At 38.6% G+C, this 16,747-nt stretch overlaps 1 protein-coding gene across 1 annotated transcript; it reads left to right on the top strand.

Annotated features, from left to right (window-relative positions):
- Window positions 1–1,959: 1,959 nt before the first annotated feature.
- Window positions 1,960–10,155, top strand: LOC106088041 (uncharacterized). Its single transcript, XM_013253328.2, has 4 exons — window positions 1,960–2,316; window positions 2,748–2,833; window positions 2,886–3,048; window positions 9,924–10,155. The coding sequence occupies exons 1-4, from the start codon at window positions 2,136–2,138 to the stop codon at window positions 10,043–10,045; spliced, it is 552 nt and encodes a 183-aa protein (XP_013108782.2). The 5' UTR covers window positions 1,960–2,135; the 3' UTR covers window positions 10,046–10,155.
- The last annotated feature ends 6,592 nt before the right edge of the window (window positions 10,156–16,747 follow it).

Raw genomic sequence — 16,747 nt, 5'->3', positions numbered from 1 at the left:
TGTATTACACCCTACCTGAGCCGCTTTTTGATAAAAAGTACTGTACCCCTTTTCATGATAGAACCGAATGGAACTACGATACCCCTGGTAAGAGTAGTTATATAGACCGTATAGAAGTCTATGTGATTTCTGTTACCGGGGCTCCAAAGTAAACGACCAGATGGGCTTTGGGATGTACTCTGAAAATCTAGAACTAGTCATATCGAAAAGGTTATCCGACCACTGCAGTATGTATCAAGAGGAGATCATGGCAATTAAGGAGGTGGTGGAATGGCTAAGATATAATGTCATTATGACGATTGACATAAATATCTTCTCAGACAGCCAGGCAGCCATTAAATCCCTGGAGAACATATTTCTGAACACAAAAACCGCCCTCAACTGTCGCATATCTACCAACGAGATGGCTGAACAGTTCAAAATTCACCTTTTCTAGGTGCCCGGGCACAGAGATATCCCAAGGAATTGTAAAGCGGACTAGCTTGCGAGACTAGGAATTACCTTACTCATCCCATGGATACTGTAATCTGTGGGTATGCCTCTAGCGACATGTTAGCTAAGTTTTCTGGACCAGGCCCGAAGGAAAACGAATGATAGATGATCACAAAGAGGGGGCTGTTAGCATTTCAAAACTCTGTGGCCTAATCTAGACTTGAAGAGGTCTACTGCTTTGCTGTCATTGGCTAGATCAGACGTCTTAGTCATTGTGTCCGTCATAACAGGTCACCGTCTAATTGGAAAACATGCTGACAGACTGAAGGTTGTCAGCAACGATTTTTGCAGAAGCTGTGAGGACATCGAAGAAGAGGAGACCATAGAACACCTTCTGTGTGTGTTTCCCACACTAGCATTCAGAAGGAGTTCCACTTTAGGTTCCCATTACTTTGAGATCCTGTCTGATTTAGCGACTGTGAACATTCGCAAGTTATGGGGCTTTTAAAGCCAGCTGGATGGTTCAACGGTAATAACTAGAAGGCATTTTCTGTTCTTCTTCTGTTCCTCTGGTATCGCAATGGACGAAAACGTCTGAGTGAGTCTAATTGCAGACTGCCACTTAAACCTAACCTATGATCGAGAGGAAACCATATTTGGATATCTATCATTGCCATTCTGACTGAACAACCTATTTGAGGTATAGGCCCAAAAATCATGCACATTTATTACCAGATTTCGTTGAAACTTGTTACGGAGAGTTGTATTATTATGTCCCATCATATCCCTGCCGAATGTTAAACTGAATACAAACTACACGTTCAAGTGTCAGATATGTGATGACTATTTATTGACAAATTTCCTACTGCTGGAGCAAATGAAGACCGAATATGGTAGGTTTGGTCCATATTTTGATAAAGCTTTAATATGACCTGGATAAAGATTTTAAGTCTATAAAAGGAGCAATTGTTGCTGGATTTAGTTCTTATTGTATTAGAACCGTACATATTCGAATCTTCCTATTTAAGGTCTCGAAGTCATAAAATTAGCATTTATTACCCGATTCCGTCGACTTTTTGCCGAAAATATCAGTCCAGCCCATATCTCTGCTATAGCTCAGATTCAACTTTAAACTTAAGGAATTGACAACTTAAAGTTTGATCATTTTTTGGCAACTTGTAGTATGATTATTTTATAAAGTTTTGACACAAAACTAAAACTTCACAAAAAAAAAACATTTAAAAAAATTTTAATTTACTCTTATAATTTTTCATGCAAAACAAAATAAAATCAGATAATTTTTCAAATCCAAACACAATCTCCGAGTATTAAGCAGTTGCATTTATTTTGAGATCTTATGCGTTGATACTTTGCTTTAAAGCTTTAAATAATGTACTCATCTCTCAGGTACTTGGTTTGTTATCTCCTCATCAAAGGTATATTTGAAAACAACTTGGAAGAGGACTCTCAGCATTAAGAGTAAAGAGAAAATTATTTTTGATTCTGCTTCAAGAGGAATTTTAAAATCATTTCAGTGGCAAATCAACTCTCAAGTGATGCGTAGGCTACGCAAAAGTCAAGTTAATTATTTTTTTCAAATTGTGAATTAAATTTTCATTTGGAGTTACATTTTTAAATAGTGCATCATTTCTAATTTACATAAAAAAAAAAAACAAAAATCATATCTAAGTTTTTGGAGAAAAATGAATGATCCTTGTGGTTGTCGCTTGCACAAAGTGTGCCTAGTCATTGGCTGGTTCTCCTTAATAGTTGCCCTACTTTTTGGCATTCTTATGTCCGTGGCCTTTGAACGTTTGGATTATCTCGTGCAATTTGTGGAAGAGCAAATACAAATCTCAGAAAAAGATTTTGGCATTAGAGAAGGTAAGTAAGTTTCTGTTGGTTTGTGATCGTTATTTCTATAAATACTTGGAAAGACATTTTGAAATTTAGTCCATACACAGAATTATTCATCGTATATTTATGTGAATTTCTTGTAAATGTGTAAAAGTGAACTCCACTTAATCACAATTACCAGATAAAAAAAGAAAACGACATTCTTAGAATTTTTGGATTACTAATTTTTCCAGTTGCTACTCATCAGAATAAGGCACTGGAATTTAAGGTCGTTACAATGATGGATAGAATTACATATTTGAAAATTTCTTTTAAGCCCGCGGGGTTTTCTATTACACCTTAATATAAAACAATATGTTTGTTTGCCCATTGCTGTTGTAGACAATAACTTTTAATTAACCTTTAGATACTTCCCCAAAATTCGATTTTGATTAAAATTTATTTCATTATTTCCCCAGTTGTGATTGCTGCCATTTGTTCATACTTCGTCCTTAGCGTGGTACATGTGATTACTTCGTTCTTTCTTATTCTTGGTATTACAAGGGTAAGTAACGAAAATTTTAAAGAACAAATTAATAAAATTGTTTAATTTGCAGGAACTTCATCGACTTTTAATGCCCTTGTTAATTAGCTTCATTACATATATGCTCCTCAATGTGGCTTTATTTATTTATATTTTATATGTCCGTCTAGCTGCTACTTTCAAAATAAGCACAACTCCACCGACTATTGCGCTGTTGATGATTGGCATATGTTTATGTAAGTATTTCATTTTATACCCATTACCGAAGGACAAAGGGGTACATCCCTGCAAACATTTTTCATTATTTTGGAAGAGCATTCCTCCCCGTGATGAAAAAAAAAAAACAATCTTCTGGAAGATCTTTATGAGATTTTTCTTCTGCATGAGTCGCGAAACACTTTTCTACGATGCCATTGGGCAATTTATTGCCTATGAGGATGTTTTGGCAACTTTACGTCACGATTCTCTTACAACCCATTGCGTTATTATCGTCCGTATGAGTCGTGAAACACTCTTCTGGGTTATCATTGGACAATCTATTGCATGTGCGGAAATTATAGCAACTCTTCACAACCACTATTGCGCAAACCATTACTTTATGATCGTCCAGAAGATTTTTTCTAGAGATTATTTTCATACCTGGTGCGCTTAGGAGTTGTATTGAATCATGTTATTCGATGTTTTCTTTTAAATGGACATCTACCACAACGCCAATCAGAATTCTCACTTGGTTTCTATGACGATTGGTACTTAGTATGACGAATATGACGACTAATACAACATTTTTATACCCTCCACGATTAGTATACCCCCATTTTATTGAAATTTTGCACGTGGTGTTTTGGAATCACTTCCAACAACTGTGCTAAGTATGATTTAAATCGGTCCATAATCTGGTATAGCTGCCATATAAACCGATCTGGGATCTTGATTTCTTGATCCTCAAGAGGGCGCAATTCTTATCCGATTTAGCTGAAATTTTGTACAACGGCTTCGCTCATGACCTTCAATATACGTGTCTAAAATGGTTTGAATATTACACAATGACTTATACAATGTTCAGCATTCATTTATGGTCCGAATGGGACTATAACTTGATATTAGCTCCAATAGCATAACAGTTCTTATTCAATATTCTTCGTTTGTCTAAAATGAGATACCGCGCATAGAACTCGACAAATGCGATCAATGGTGGAGGGTATTATAAGATTCGGCCCGGCCGAACTTAGCACGCTCTTACTTGTTTTTTTTAGTTTATTTCGAAGTTGTTTCGTTTTTGATGAACAACAAATCCTGATATGCTTCCGAATGACGCAACTAATTTAGAACAATATTTAATAACCATTCTAAAACACTTATTTGTTACTCGTCCAGGAGAGTAATGCCTAACTCTTCCAGAAGAGTATTTTTATAAATCTTACAAAACACTCATTTGTTACTCTTCCACACCATTCTTACGCGATTCTAAGATCTTCCAAGATTCTTCTGACTTACTCTTTAGTAACTCATGTAGAAGATTCGCCAAACACTCTTCCAGAAGATTAGTCTTGAAGACACGACTCCTCAGGACTGGGGAATTGTTTACGACTCTTAGACGAGTTCGTCCGCGAACGTTATCTTCATTTAGAAGATTCGCCGAAGATTTTTTGGTGATAAAAACTGCAAGAATAAATGTTGTCAATCCGTTGGCAACACATGGACATATTCATTTCCGAGCCTGGAAAGTATATACAATTGCACAGAAAAGTCAACATACACCACTGAAAAATCATGTTTTACAAATCGAACTTTTTGTAGTAAAAAGGTTTTCGGTCAAAGATCTATTGTTGCTAAATATGTTTCCCATGGTTAAAATTTGTGGGGTAAAATCTTAACCTAACAATGCAAACATATGTAGACATATCAGTGATACTGTATGTTTTTTTACATCCATCACCGAAGTTTGGGGGGTATATTCATTTTGTCATTCCTTTTGCTACACATGGAAATATCCATTTCCGACCCTATAAAATATATATATTTTTGATCGTCGTAAAAATCTAAGACGATCTAGCCATTTCCGTCTGTCTGTACGTTCGTCTGTCTGCCCGTCCGTCTGTCTGTCTATCTGTTGAATCACGCCCCTCAACAGTTTTCTGCAATTTGGCCTTGATCGGTCCAGATTTGGATATAGCTGCCATATACACCGATCTCTCGATTTAAGGTCTTGGTCCCATAAAAGGCGCATTTATAATCCGATTTCGCTGAAATTTGACACAGTAACTTATGTTAGGCTCTTCGACATCCGTGTCTAAACTTGGAGAAGCAAAAGCAAATTTTGCCTATGAACATTCCACTAAGGAACAGAGGCAAACTTCTCAAATGAGTGCAGTCCCATTCAAGTTTGAGCTCAATGATAAGGGGCCTCCTTTTTATAACCGAGTCCGAACGGCGTGCCGCAGTGCGACACCTCTGTGGAAAGAAGTTTTGTACGGCATAGAACCTCACAAATGTTGCCAGCATTAGAAGGGGAAAACCACCGCTGAAAATTTTTTCTGATGGTCTCGTCAGGATTCGAACCCAGCGCCATAGGCGGACGTGCTAACCTCTGCGCTAGGGTGGCTAGCAAAATAGCTAGCAAAAAAAAAACAGTATATGGTTTACATATATACCCGAGGTGGTGGGTATCCAAAGTTCGGCCGGGCCGAACTTAACGCCTTTTTACTTCGTACAGATCAGATTATATATGGCTAAGGAGAAACTTTTCTTTAAAATATTGACTTTGGATAAAATTTCAATTTTATCTTTAAAGAAACTTTCATGAAAGTTGTATCGTTAGAGAAAATTTCATGGAAATTCTATTTAGGGAACGTTTCATGAAAATTTCATAAAAATGTTGTCTATAGAGAAAGATTCATAGAGAGCCACATTAATGTCCCTGTTCTTAAATGGAAAGTTCATGGGTAAATTTGTCCTTTTTTACCGACACAGTATCGCTATTCTACAGTTCATCGCCTACGATATTAACGCAGACTGCGTCGACCCGAAAGTATTCAGGTTAACAAAACTTATCGTTGACAGTTATCGTCTGCTCCTTAATTACCACTTACTCCGCTATGGCCCGGCACCAAACAATGCGGATCGTGCCACCCTCCGAGAAGGCGTTAATCTCCTTCTTACACTCCCAGACTGGTCTTACCGTTGTTAGAACCCTGATTACTAGTTTGCTGTCCGTAAAGATGTGCACACACGACCATACCACTTCATGCATTGCGTAACACCATACCACTTCACGCATATCGTGATTTTCTCAATCTGCGCCTGCAGGATCGTATTACGGTCAGGCAGTCGGAAACAGATCTCAGTCTCTGGGTTCTCAATGTAGACACCCAGTCCCACTATGTCCTCTAGCTTTGTTCCATCATTGTAGCATGACGTGGTAATACCAGAGTTCCGTCAATACAAGACTGTGTCTCGCTCTTGATCTCAAGTGTCTTCTCAGGTATCTGATCGGAAATCTCTTCCAATCCTTTCAGGATTCCTATCGTCGTTTCGATTAAACCGCGATGGTGTGACCTGCCCCTATCCTCTATCCATTCTTCCATCGCATTAAGTCTCAATGATCATAGGCTGCCTCACAATTAATCACTCGTGTCCTCGTCGGCTGTGACATTATCCTACTGAAGCGTATGTAGGTATTGATCTAATCACGGTCCTTTAGAACCAAGACTATCCACAGATTCAGGCCCCATTTCAAGCCTACGGCTCTGTTGTTTAAAATGCCCAACATCAGTTAGCCTTCTCTGTAGCTCCTGAATGAAACAATTCTAGTTCAGTTTTGTTTCAACTTCAAATGGAATGTCCAAAGACTCAAATCCTACTTCACGTACCATATTTCAGCCTAATCGGACAGAAAATTGGTGTGGGTATTGGAAGGCAAAAACGCATTTCATATATCAAATTTAAGCTCAATCACCTAAAAATTGAGGCTACAAGAGGCTTAAGGAGTTAAGTCGAAGGACCGCTTTATATGAGAGCTTTATCAAAATCTGAACCGTTATGGTCCATTTATTTATGGTATCTGAGCAAAATTGCAAGAGAATAGTTTTATTCGTTCGCCTTCTATCGTGATTTCGATAAAAGTACATGGCTATACCGTAGCGTAGAGGTTAGCATGTCCGCCTATGACGCTGAACACCTGGGTTCGAATCCTGGCAAGACCATCAGAAAAATATTCAGCGGTGGTATTCCCCTCCTAATGCTGGCAACATTTGTGAGGTACTATGCCATGTAAAACTTCTCTCCAAAGAGGTGTCGCACTGCGGCACTTCGTTCGGACTCGGTTATAAAAAGGAGGCCCCTTATCATTGAGCTTAAAACTTAAATCGGACAGCACTCATTGATATGTGAGAAGTTTGCCCCTGTTCCTTAGTGGAATGTTTATGGGCAAAATTTGTTTTTTTTTTGTTGTTAAATCGGACAGCACTCATTGATGACCCTGTTCCCTAACGGAATGTTCATGTTCAAATTTGCCTTTTTTACCGACAGTATCGCTGTTCCACAGTTCATCGCCCACGACGTTAACACTTACTCCGCTATGGCCTGGCACCAAACAATGCGGATCTTGCCAACCTCCGAGAAGGCGTTTATCTCCTTCTTACACTCCTGGTCTGTAAAGATGTGCACACACGACGTTTTCGCGTTAACACCATACCACTTCACGCATTTAGTGATTTTCTGAATCTGCGCCTGCAGGATCGTATTATGGTCAGGCAGTCGGAAACAGATCTCAGTCCCTGGGTTCTCAATGTCCAGACCCACTATGTCCTCTTGCTTTGATCCATCATTGTAGCACCAGAGTTCCGTTAATCCAAGACTGTGTCTCGCACTAGATCTCAAGTGTCTTCTCATGTATCCGATCGGAAATCTCTTCCAATCCTATCAGGTTTCCTATCGTCGCTTCGAGTAAAGCGCGATGGTCCTCTATCCACACTTTCATCGCATTAAGTCTCCTTGATCATAAGCTGCCTCAAACTTAATTTGTATGTCTGATATTTAGAATAGTCTACAGTGTCCTTGTCGGCGTGGTCCTCATAGGCCTGCCCATGCCAAGACAACATGTGCTCTAAACCTGTGGCATTATCCTGCTGAAACGAAGTAGGTATTGGTCTAATCACGGTCCTTTAGAGCCAAGACTATCCACAGATTCAGACCCCATTTCAAGCCTACGGCTCTTTTATTTAAAAAGTCCAACATCTGTTATAACACTTATAGTCCAGTTTTGTTTCAACTTCAAATGGAATGTCCAAAGACTCAAATCCTACTTCACGTACCATATTTCAGCCTAATCGGACAGAAAATTGGTGTGGGTATTGGAAGGCAAAAACGCATTTCATATATCAAATTTAAGCTCAATCACCTAAAAATTGAGGCTACAAGAGGCTTAAGGAGTTAAGTCGAAGGACCGCTTTATATGAGAGCTTTATCAAAATCTGAACCGTTATGGTCCATTTATTTATGGTATCTGAGCAAAATTGCAAGAGAATAGTTTTATTCGTTCGCCTTCTATCGTGATTTCGATAAAAGTACATGGCTATACCGTAGCGTAGAGGTTAGCATGTCCGCCTATGACGCTGAACACCTGGGTTCGAATCCTGGCAAGACCATCAGAAAAATATTCAGCGGTGGTATTCCCCTCCTAATGCTGGCAACATTTGTGAGGTACTATGCCATGTAAAACTTCTCTCCAAAGAGGTGTCGCACTGCGGCACTTCGTTCGGACTCGGTTATAAAAAGGAGGCCCCTTATCATTGAGCTTAAAACTTAAATCGGACAGCACTCATTGATATGTGAGAAGTTTGCCCCTGTTCCTTAGTGGAATGTTTATGGGCAAAATTTGTTTTTTTTTTGTTGTTAAATCGGACAGCACTCATTGATGACCCTGTTCCCTAACGGAATGTTCATGTTCAAATTTGCCTTTTTTACCGACAGTATCGCTGTTCCACAGTTCATCGCCCACGACGTTAACACTTACTCCGCTATGGCCTGGCACCAAACAATGCGGATCTTGCCAACCTCCGAGAAGGCGTTTATCTCCTTCTTACACTCCTGGTCTGTAAAGATGTGCACACACGACGTTTTCGCGTTAACACCATACCACTTCACGCATTTAGTGATTTTCTGAATCTGCGCCTGCAGGATCGTATTATGGTCAGGCAGTCGGAAACAGATCTCAGTCCCTGGGTTCTCAATGTCCAGACCCACTATGTCCTCTTGCTTTGATCCATCATTGTAGCACCAGAGTTCCGTTAATCCAAGACTGTGTCTCGCACTAGATCTCAAGTGTCTTCTCATGTATCCGATCGGAAATCTCTTCCAATCCTATCAGGTTTCCTATCGTCGCTTCGATTAAAGCGCGATGGTCCTCTATCCACACTTTCATCGCATTAAGTCTCCTTGATCATAAGCTGCCTCAAACTTAATTTGTATGTCTGATATTTAGAATAGTCTACAGTGTCCTTGTCGGCGTGGTCCTCATAGGCCTGCCCATGCCAAGACAACATGTGCTCTAAACCTGTGGCATTATCCTGCTGAAACGAAGTAGGTATTGGTCTAATCACGGTCCTTTAGAGCCAAGACTATCCACAGATTCAGACCCCATTTCAAGCCTACGGCTCTTTTATTTAAAAAGTCCAACATCTGTTATAACACTTATAGTCCAGTTTTGTTTTAACTTCAAATGGAACGTCCAAAGACTCAAATCCTACTTCACGTACCATATTTCAGCCTAGTCAGACATAAAATTGGTGTGGGTATTGGAAGGCAAAAACGCATTTCACATATCACATTTAAGCTCAATCACTTAAAAATTGAGGCTACTAGAGGCTTAAGGAGTTAAGTCGAAGGACCGCTTTGTATGAGAGCTTTATCAAAATCTGAACCGTTATGGTCCATTTATTTATGGTATCTGAGCAAAATTGCATGTGAATATTTTTATTCGTTCTCCCTCTATCGTGATTTCGATAAAAGTACATGGCTATATCAATTTAAAATATTTAGACGTATAGAAATAAAAATTTGTTATACCTACTTTAATTAAATCTTTTAATTTTTTTTATGTACTCTTTTACAGTTATTCAATGTATTCTGTGGATTCTAATCTTCAACCTCTACAGAAAGATAAGAGCTGCAGGTGATGAAATGCTGCAAACAATCTATAACGGCAGTCAAGCGTCAGATTATACGTGGCGATAGTTGTTTAATGTTTTCAAAAATATATCACAAAAATATGTTTTTAAAAATTGGTTTTGCATTACATTTTTAATTAAAGTAACAATTTATAATAAAATGATATGTCTAAGAAATTGGGAAATTCCAAGCTAGAGTGAGGAAGATACTACGACAGTATAACGTAGCAAAACTTTAAAAATGTTTGGGCTTCATGGGTCTACATTTTATATGTAGATGGCTAGGTAAAGTTGAAATAAGTTAAAACCTGCTTAGTTCGGCCCGTCCTAGAAACCAAACAAGCATAATTGAGGGATCGGTTTATAGAATTATAAACCGCTTTGGACCAGACTTGACACAGTTGTTAAATGTCTCAACAGAACACTATGTGCCAAGTTTTAGCCAAATAGGACAAAACTGTGGCTTCCGGGGGATCTGGACATGAAATTGAGAGATTGGTTTCTATGGGAGCTATAAAAGGTTATAAACCTACTTGGATCGCACTCGGCACAGCTTTTGGAAGTCATAACAGAAGACTACATATTGCAGCTTTCATGGGCTCAAGATGTCAAATCGGGAGAAAGGCTATAGACCGAACTGTACTTGTCACAGTTGTTGGAAGTCGCAACAGAACACTACTTGCAAAATTTTAAACAAATCGGTCAACAATCGGATAATGTCCGGCTACAGACCGGACAATTGCGGCTTCCAGGGGCTCCTGACATGAAACCGAGAGATTGGTTTATATGGGAGCAATATCAGGTTAAAAACCTATTTCAGCCGTACTTGACTCAAATGTTGAAAATCGTAAGAGAACACTACATGCGAAATTTTAGCGAAATCGGACAAGAATTGCGGCTTTCAATGGCTCATAATGTCAAATCGGAAGATCGGCTTATATGGGAGCTTTATCATGTTATAGACCGGTTTAGACCGTATTTGGCACAGTTGTTAAAAGTCATGCCAAATTTTATCCAAATCGGACAAAAATTGCGGCTCCAAAGAGCTCTGGACAGGAAATCGAGAGATCGGTTTATATGGGGCTATAACAGGTTACAGACCGATTTGGACCATACTGGAAGAAATTGTTGAATTTCGTAACAGAACAACTCGTGCCAAATCAGAAAAAAATTGTGGCTTGTAAAGGCTCAAGATTTCGAATCGGAAGATCGTTCTGTTGTTATCGAATCTGGACCGACGTGGTCCATTTGCAATCCCTAACGACCTACATCAATAAGAAGTATCTGTGCAAAATTTCAAGCGACTAACTTTAAGCGTTTGAGCACTATAAAGGTTTTGACATACGGATGGACACACGGACGGACATGGGTAGATCGATTCAGAATGCCGAGACGATCAAGAATATGGTGTCGCAGATCAATATTTCCAGAGGTTACAAACGGAATAAAGAGATTATAGTACCCTCCATTCTACGATGGCGGGAACAATAAGGGTGCGGATATTAATTCACCCCATGTCCCTATATACACACATATTTAGGCCGTCATGGGCTTGTTGCGTACTCTAAATACTAAAAAGTAAATAAGAAATCAAAGTCAGAAACTCCGTGCTGCTCACAAAATCCCTAAATATTATCCATTCCATGGTCCTAAGTTGGTGCAAGTCTTATATTGTGTCCCCACTAAAGTGCCTGAGCCTGTTAGCTGCGATAGCCGGGCATCGAAGTAGATGGGCCTTATAGGTCTACATTTTTTATGTATACTAGCCGAGGTGTCGCACTTCGGCACGCCATTTGAACTCTGATATAAAAAAGACCCTTATCATTGAGTTTTAACTTGAATCGGAAAACTTTCATTGATGTGTGAGAAATTTGCCCCTTCTCGGTTCCTGGGTAAATTTTCACTCCACTCCCAAATGCCTTTCTTTTGCCTTTCCCATATTACCGCTTTGGTAAATATTTCCGGTTTGGGGGGTATTTCGGGGGGTGGGGTGGCCATCCAGACACTTGGCCCTTAAAGTAAATATACTCTTCGTGCTCTACTTTCAAATACATAATGGCATGATCGGTAAATAAGTTCTGTTTGAAGGTGAGGTGGACCATAGGGTCTTTGTCTAGAAAATGAGTATCAATTACCCGAAAATCAATCAAGTTCCCCAAACACAAGACTCTTCAATTGGATATCAATTTCTTTTTTTCTAAAGCACCTTTAGTTTGAGCACTATATTGTCGTGATTAGTGTATATACCAGTGTTTTAGATGGCCCCGAGACACCGACCCCAACAATAGAAACCATGTTTTGTTTTGACTGCGAGAGTACAAAAAAAAAATGTCGAAGGAATCGCATTACTCATCTTCGAGATCTGGTATTTTTGAAAAATTTGGGTAATGAAAGGTGCTTTTTAGGGGAGGGATGGTACCTCAGACATTTCGAATCACGGTGGGGCGACCTCCCATTAATGGACCTAATTTTGTATGCCAAATGTAACCTACTGCCGAATACTTTTTATATGAGATCCATTTTGACATGAACGTCATATATACCTGTTCAGAGGAGTTTTTTGATTGGGACGGCCTGGATACTCGGACCTAAGTTTTAATACGGTATTCGTTTTCTAGTCTCCAATACCATTCATATGATACCCATATTGTGCCTATCGGTTCACTTTTGGTTTTGAATTAGCGTTTTTGGGGTAAAGGAGCGGGACCGCCCTCATCCGGTATCTAAAAATTATATAGCCTAAGATGTTACCTTCCAGACATACTTACACAATCTGTGAACATTTTAAGAAAACCGGTTCAACCTTTTTGATTCTACGGAACAAAAAAAAACGAGTCCATTTGAGGCGTTGTTGGGGGTTAGGTGACCCCTTATACTTCGATCTGGTTTTGTATGCCAGATTCGGAATCTTCTCCCAAATACCTTTCCTTTGAGCTCCATATTGACATTAACTTCCAATATGTCTGTTTGTGGGAGTTTTGGGGTTGGGACGGCCCGATTGGTACTTTGACCCAAATTTTAATACAACTGGCTGCCATTGTATTGAATATCTGCAGTATTTAGCGCTAGTGCACGTAGCAGAGATCTGCAGCGGAATATTGCATCTGCATTGACACGCAATAATACTTTCCTTTTTAAATGAACGCATCTAACGTTTGTACAAAAACACAAATGATTTTGCAGTGGTGCTGAAGGGTATGTGTATGTAGCACTATGAAGCAAAACTAGCGGCGCCCGAGTTTTGACTACCACCGCAAATACTCATGCTCATGTCCCTCTTGTATGTGCGATGGCATGATGAGTGTTTGCCAAAACCAAAGCAAATACCGCAATTTTATTTTTAGCATAAAAGTTTTAAAAAAATTAAAAAAAATATATGTTGAAATTAGCATTCAGGAACGACTCAAATATAAGCAATATTAAAATACTTTTTTTTATAAAATAAAAAGGCTATCTCACAGTTGCAAGAGCAATACCGCAATAATGATTCGATTCAATGTATTGTGTTAAAGCGGTGTTTCCATTGTCGTTTTCTATCCACTCATAACACCGCCATGGACAAAGACCGTGTTAAATGAGGTGGTACACGAAGTATAGAAATGAATGTACGAGTGTTTATACGAACGCCACTCATATCAATGTGATGAACATAACACCGCAGCTATTGCGGTGGAGATAGATATTACGAGTACACCGCAAACCACTGAAAAGGCCATCGCTTGCGGTTGTCTGGTTCATAGTATTGTACTTAAAGCAAAAATAATTTTGTTTTGTTTCTTGAATAACGTTACATAGTAAATCGACCAAATGATTTATCAGCGAAGCCTTTATAACGAAGTACCACCCGATTTTAAGAATTCAGAAGGTTTAGGTCATATCCTCCACCTGATGTAGTTGAAACTCTGATTTTTTGTTCTTAGTAATTGCAAAACTGTTTTTATTACATTGTTTCACCTATTACCTATTTCATCATTCCGTTTGTAACTCAGCTAAATATTGATATGAGACTTAACAAAGTATATATATTCTTGATCGTCTTCACGAAAGAGTAAAGCTGGGTGCTTAAAATTTTGCACAATAACTTATCACTAGTTCAGTTCGGTTGGTATTGAAAATGGACCAAATCGATCAATGTTTTAGTATAGCTGCCATATAAACCGATCTCGGATCTTGACTTCTTCAGCTTTTAGAGAGCTCTATTGTAACCCCTTTTGGCTGACATTTTCTACGTAGCGTTTTGTTATGACTCTCAACAACTGTGCCAAGTATGATCTAAATCGGTTCATAACCTAATAAAACTGCCATAGAAGTCAATCTGGGATAGTGACTTCTTGACTTGCGCAATTATTATCCGATTTACCTGAAATTTTGAATGAAGTGTTTTGTTTCGTCTTCCAAAAACTATTCCATGTATGGTCTAAATCGGTCTTTAACCTGATATAGCTCCCAAATACACCAATCTCTCGATTCATATCCGATTTGGCTGAAATTTTGCTCAATAACTTTCACTCCAACATCCAAACCAAGATCGGCCTGAATCGGTCCATTACCTGATATAGCTTTAATAATATGGCAAATCGTATCCGTTATCCTTTGTTTGCCTATTAGGAAACACCGGGCAAAGAACTTGACAAATGCGATGGAGGGTATATAAGATTCGGACCGGCCGAACTAAACGCGCCCTTTCTCGTTTTCTAATTTTGTTTTGCCTATAAGGGCGAAGATTATTTAACAGCAAGTTTTTAAAACCGTTTTCGAATAGCCTCTATATGTCCCTATTGGTGAAGATAAACCTACTTTTTCAAGTTTTCCATACAAAACTTATTTGAAGTAAAGTTGCCATATTTCACAAATTGTCCCCATTTAACCATTTAGGGCTGTTCTCAAGATTTTCCCCATATTTTTCTATCAATTATGGTTTTAGTTTTACGCAACGAATGAGAAAATAATTAATATTGTCCTATTCTATGTTTGTGTCCATATATAAATCATGGAAAATGAAACAACACACTTCAATTCACAAAACATTCAAAGGCCTTTGAACTTTTAGAGTGTTCTTTACTTCACCTCCACTGCATTTTCTCTTCTCCCCTGTTTAGTCATAAACACTAGAACGATGCACATGCCTGCGTATGTTTCTCACACAGTTCGGTTCCTTTTGTGAGATGCATTATCAGAAATCACTATCGCTTTCTGTTTAGTTTCCTTCATCTTAGCCTATCGGTACCCTGTAGGAAGTCTGAAGTTAAGTGTCCCCAAGTCACCACTTTTGTCTACTATGTATGTGAAATTGTCAACAAATTGTCTACAATCTTGTCTACGTTGTTTTCATTGACAGGTGACAAACTATAATTTATTTTATTTTTAAATCGTTTTCTCAATTGATTTTGTGAAAATAACAAATGCAAATTTACCAAGTGATGCTGTGATAAAAATTGCAAAATTTGCCCATGAACATTCTACAAAGGAACAGGGCAAACTTCTCACATAGCAATGTGTGCAGTCCGACTCAAGTTTAAGCTCAATGATAAGGGGCACAGTGACACAGTGCGACACCTCTTTGGAGAGAAGTTTTACATGGCATAGTACCTCACAAATGTTGCCATCATTAGGAGAGGAAAACCACCACTGAAAATTTTTTCTGATGGTCTCGACAGGATTCGAACCAAGGCATTCATCGTCATAGGCGGACAGGCTAACCTCTGCGCTACGGTGGCCTAGTATAAGTTTATTACTTTATTACAGTACAAATTCAAGAAAATATTTTAAACTTCTTGTTTGTACTTAATTGACACGACAGAAGAAGACAATTCTTGGTGAGCATTATCACCAAGAATTGTCTTCTTCAACCGACCTCAGGAATTTGGACACAGCAACTTTTGCCGAATCATTATTTAGCTTTCCAAAGAATGTCCTTTTATAAAAGTTTTTTCTTTACTAAATATAAATTTTAAGCAAATAAACATTGACATTTCCTACAGGGTATATTCTCTCGTTTGTTTGTTTACCATGTGACTCACCCTTAACCTATACTCCCCTCTCACTCAAAAGTATTAATATAAGTGCATTGCCATAAGCGATGCATTACTGCAGTATGTACCATGTAGCAGATTACCATTGCCTCCAATTGTATTTTGTTTTCTTCTTTGAAACAACGAGCCATAATAAAACAAATATTCGAAAAAAAGCTCAACGAGTAAATTGAAAACTTTGAAAGCTTTCAAAAAGCTGCAGAGTAAAGTAACGAGTAAAATGAACTCAATCTAAATAAAATAAAGCATCATCGACCTGCAGTGACGCTAACATTGAGCAGTGACAAGTCAATGTGTGGAGAAGTCAAAAATTTTTGTTATCCCAACAAAAAGACTACCGACAATGGGATAGTAGTTTTTTTTATATCCACCACCTTAGGAGGGGGGTATACTAATCGAGTAATTCCGTTTGTAACACCTCGAAATATATGTCTAAGACCCCATAAAATATATATATTCTTGATCAGCGTAAAAATCTAAGACTATATAGTCATGTCCGTCCGTCTGTCTGTCGTAATCACGCTACAGTCTTTAAAAATAGAGATATTGAGCTGAAACTTTGCACAGATTACTTTCTTATCCATAAGCAGGTTAAGTTCGAAGATGGTTTGGTCAGATGGTCAGACTATGTCCCCATATAGACTGATCCGCCGATTTAGGGTATAAGGCCCATAAAAACAACATTTATTATCCGATTTTCTGAAATTTGCTTCTCCAGATCGGTCCAGTTTTGGATA

Source organism: Stomoxys calcitrans, chromosome 5, assembly GCF_963082655.1.
Source record: "Stomoxys calcitrans chromosome 5, idStoCalc2.1, whole genome shotgun sequence".
NCBI classification, from domain to species: domain Eukaryota; kingdom Metazoa; phylum Arthropoda; class Insecta; order Diptera; family Muscidae; genus Stomoxys; species Stomoxys calcitrans.
The sequence above is the reverse complement of the archived record's forward strand: the minus strand, read 5'-3'. Positions and strand labels throughout refer to the sequence as shown.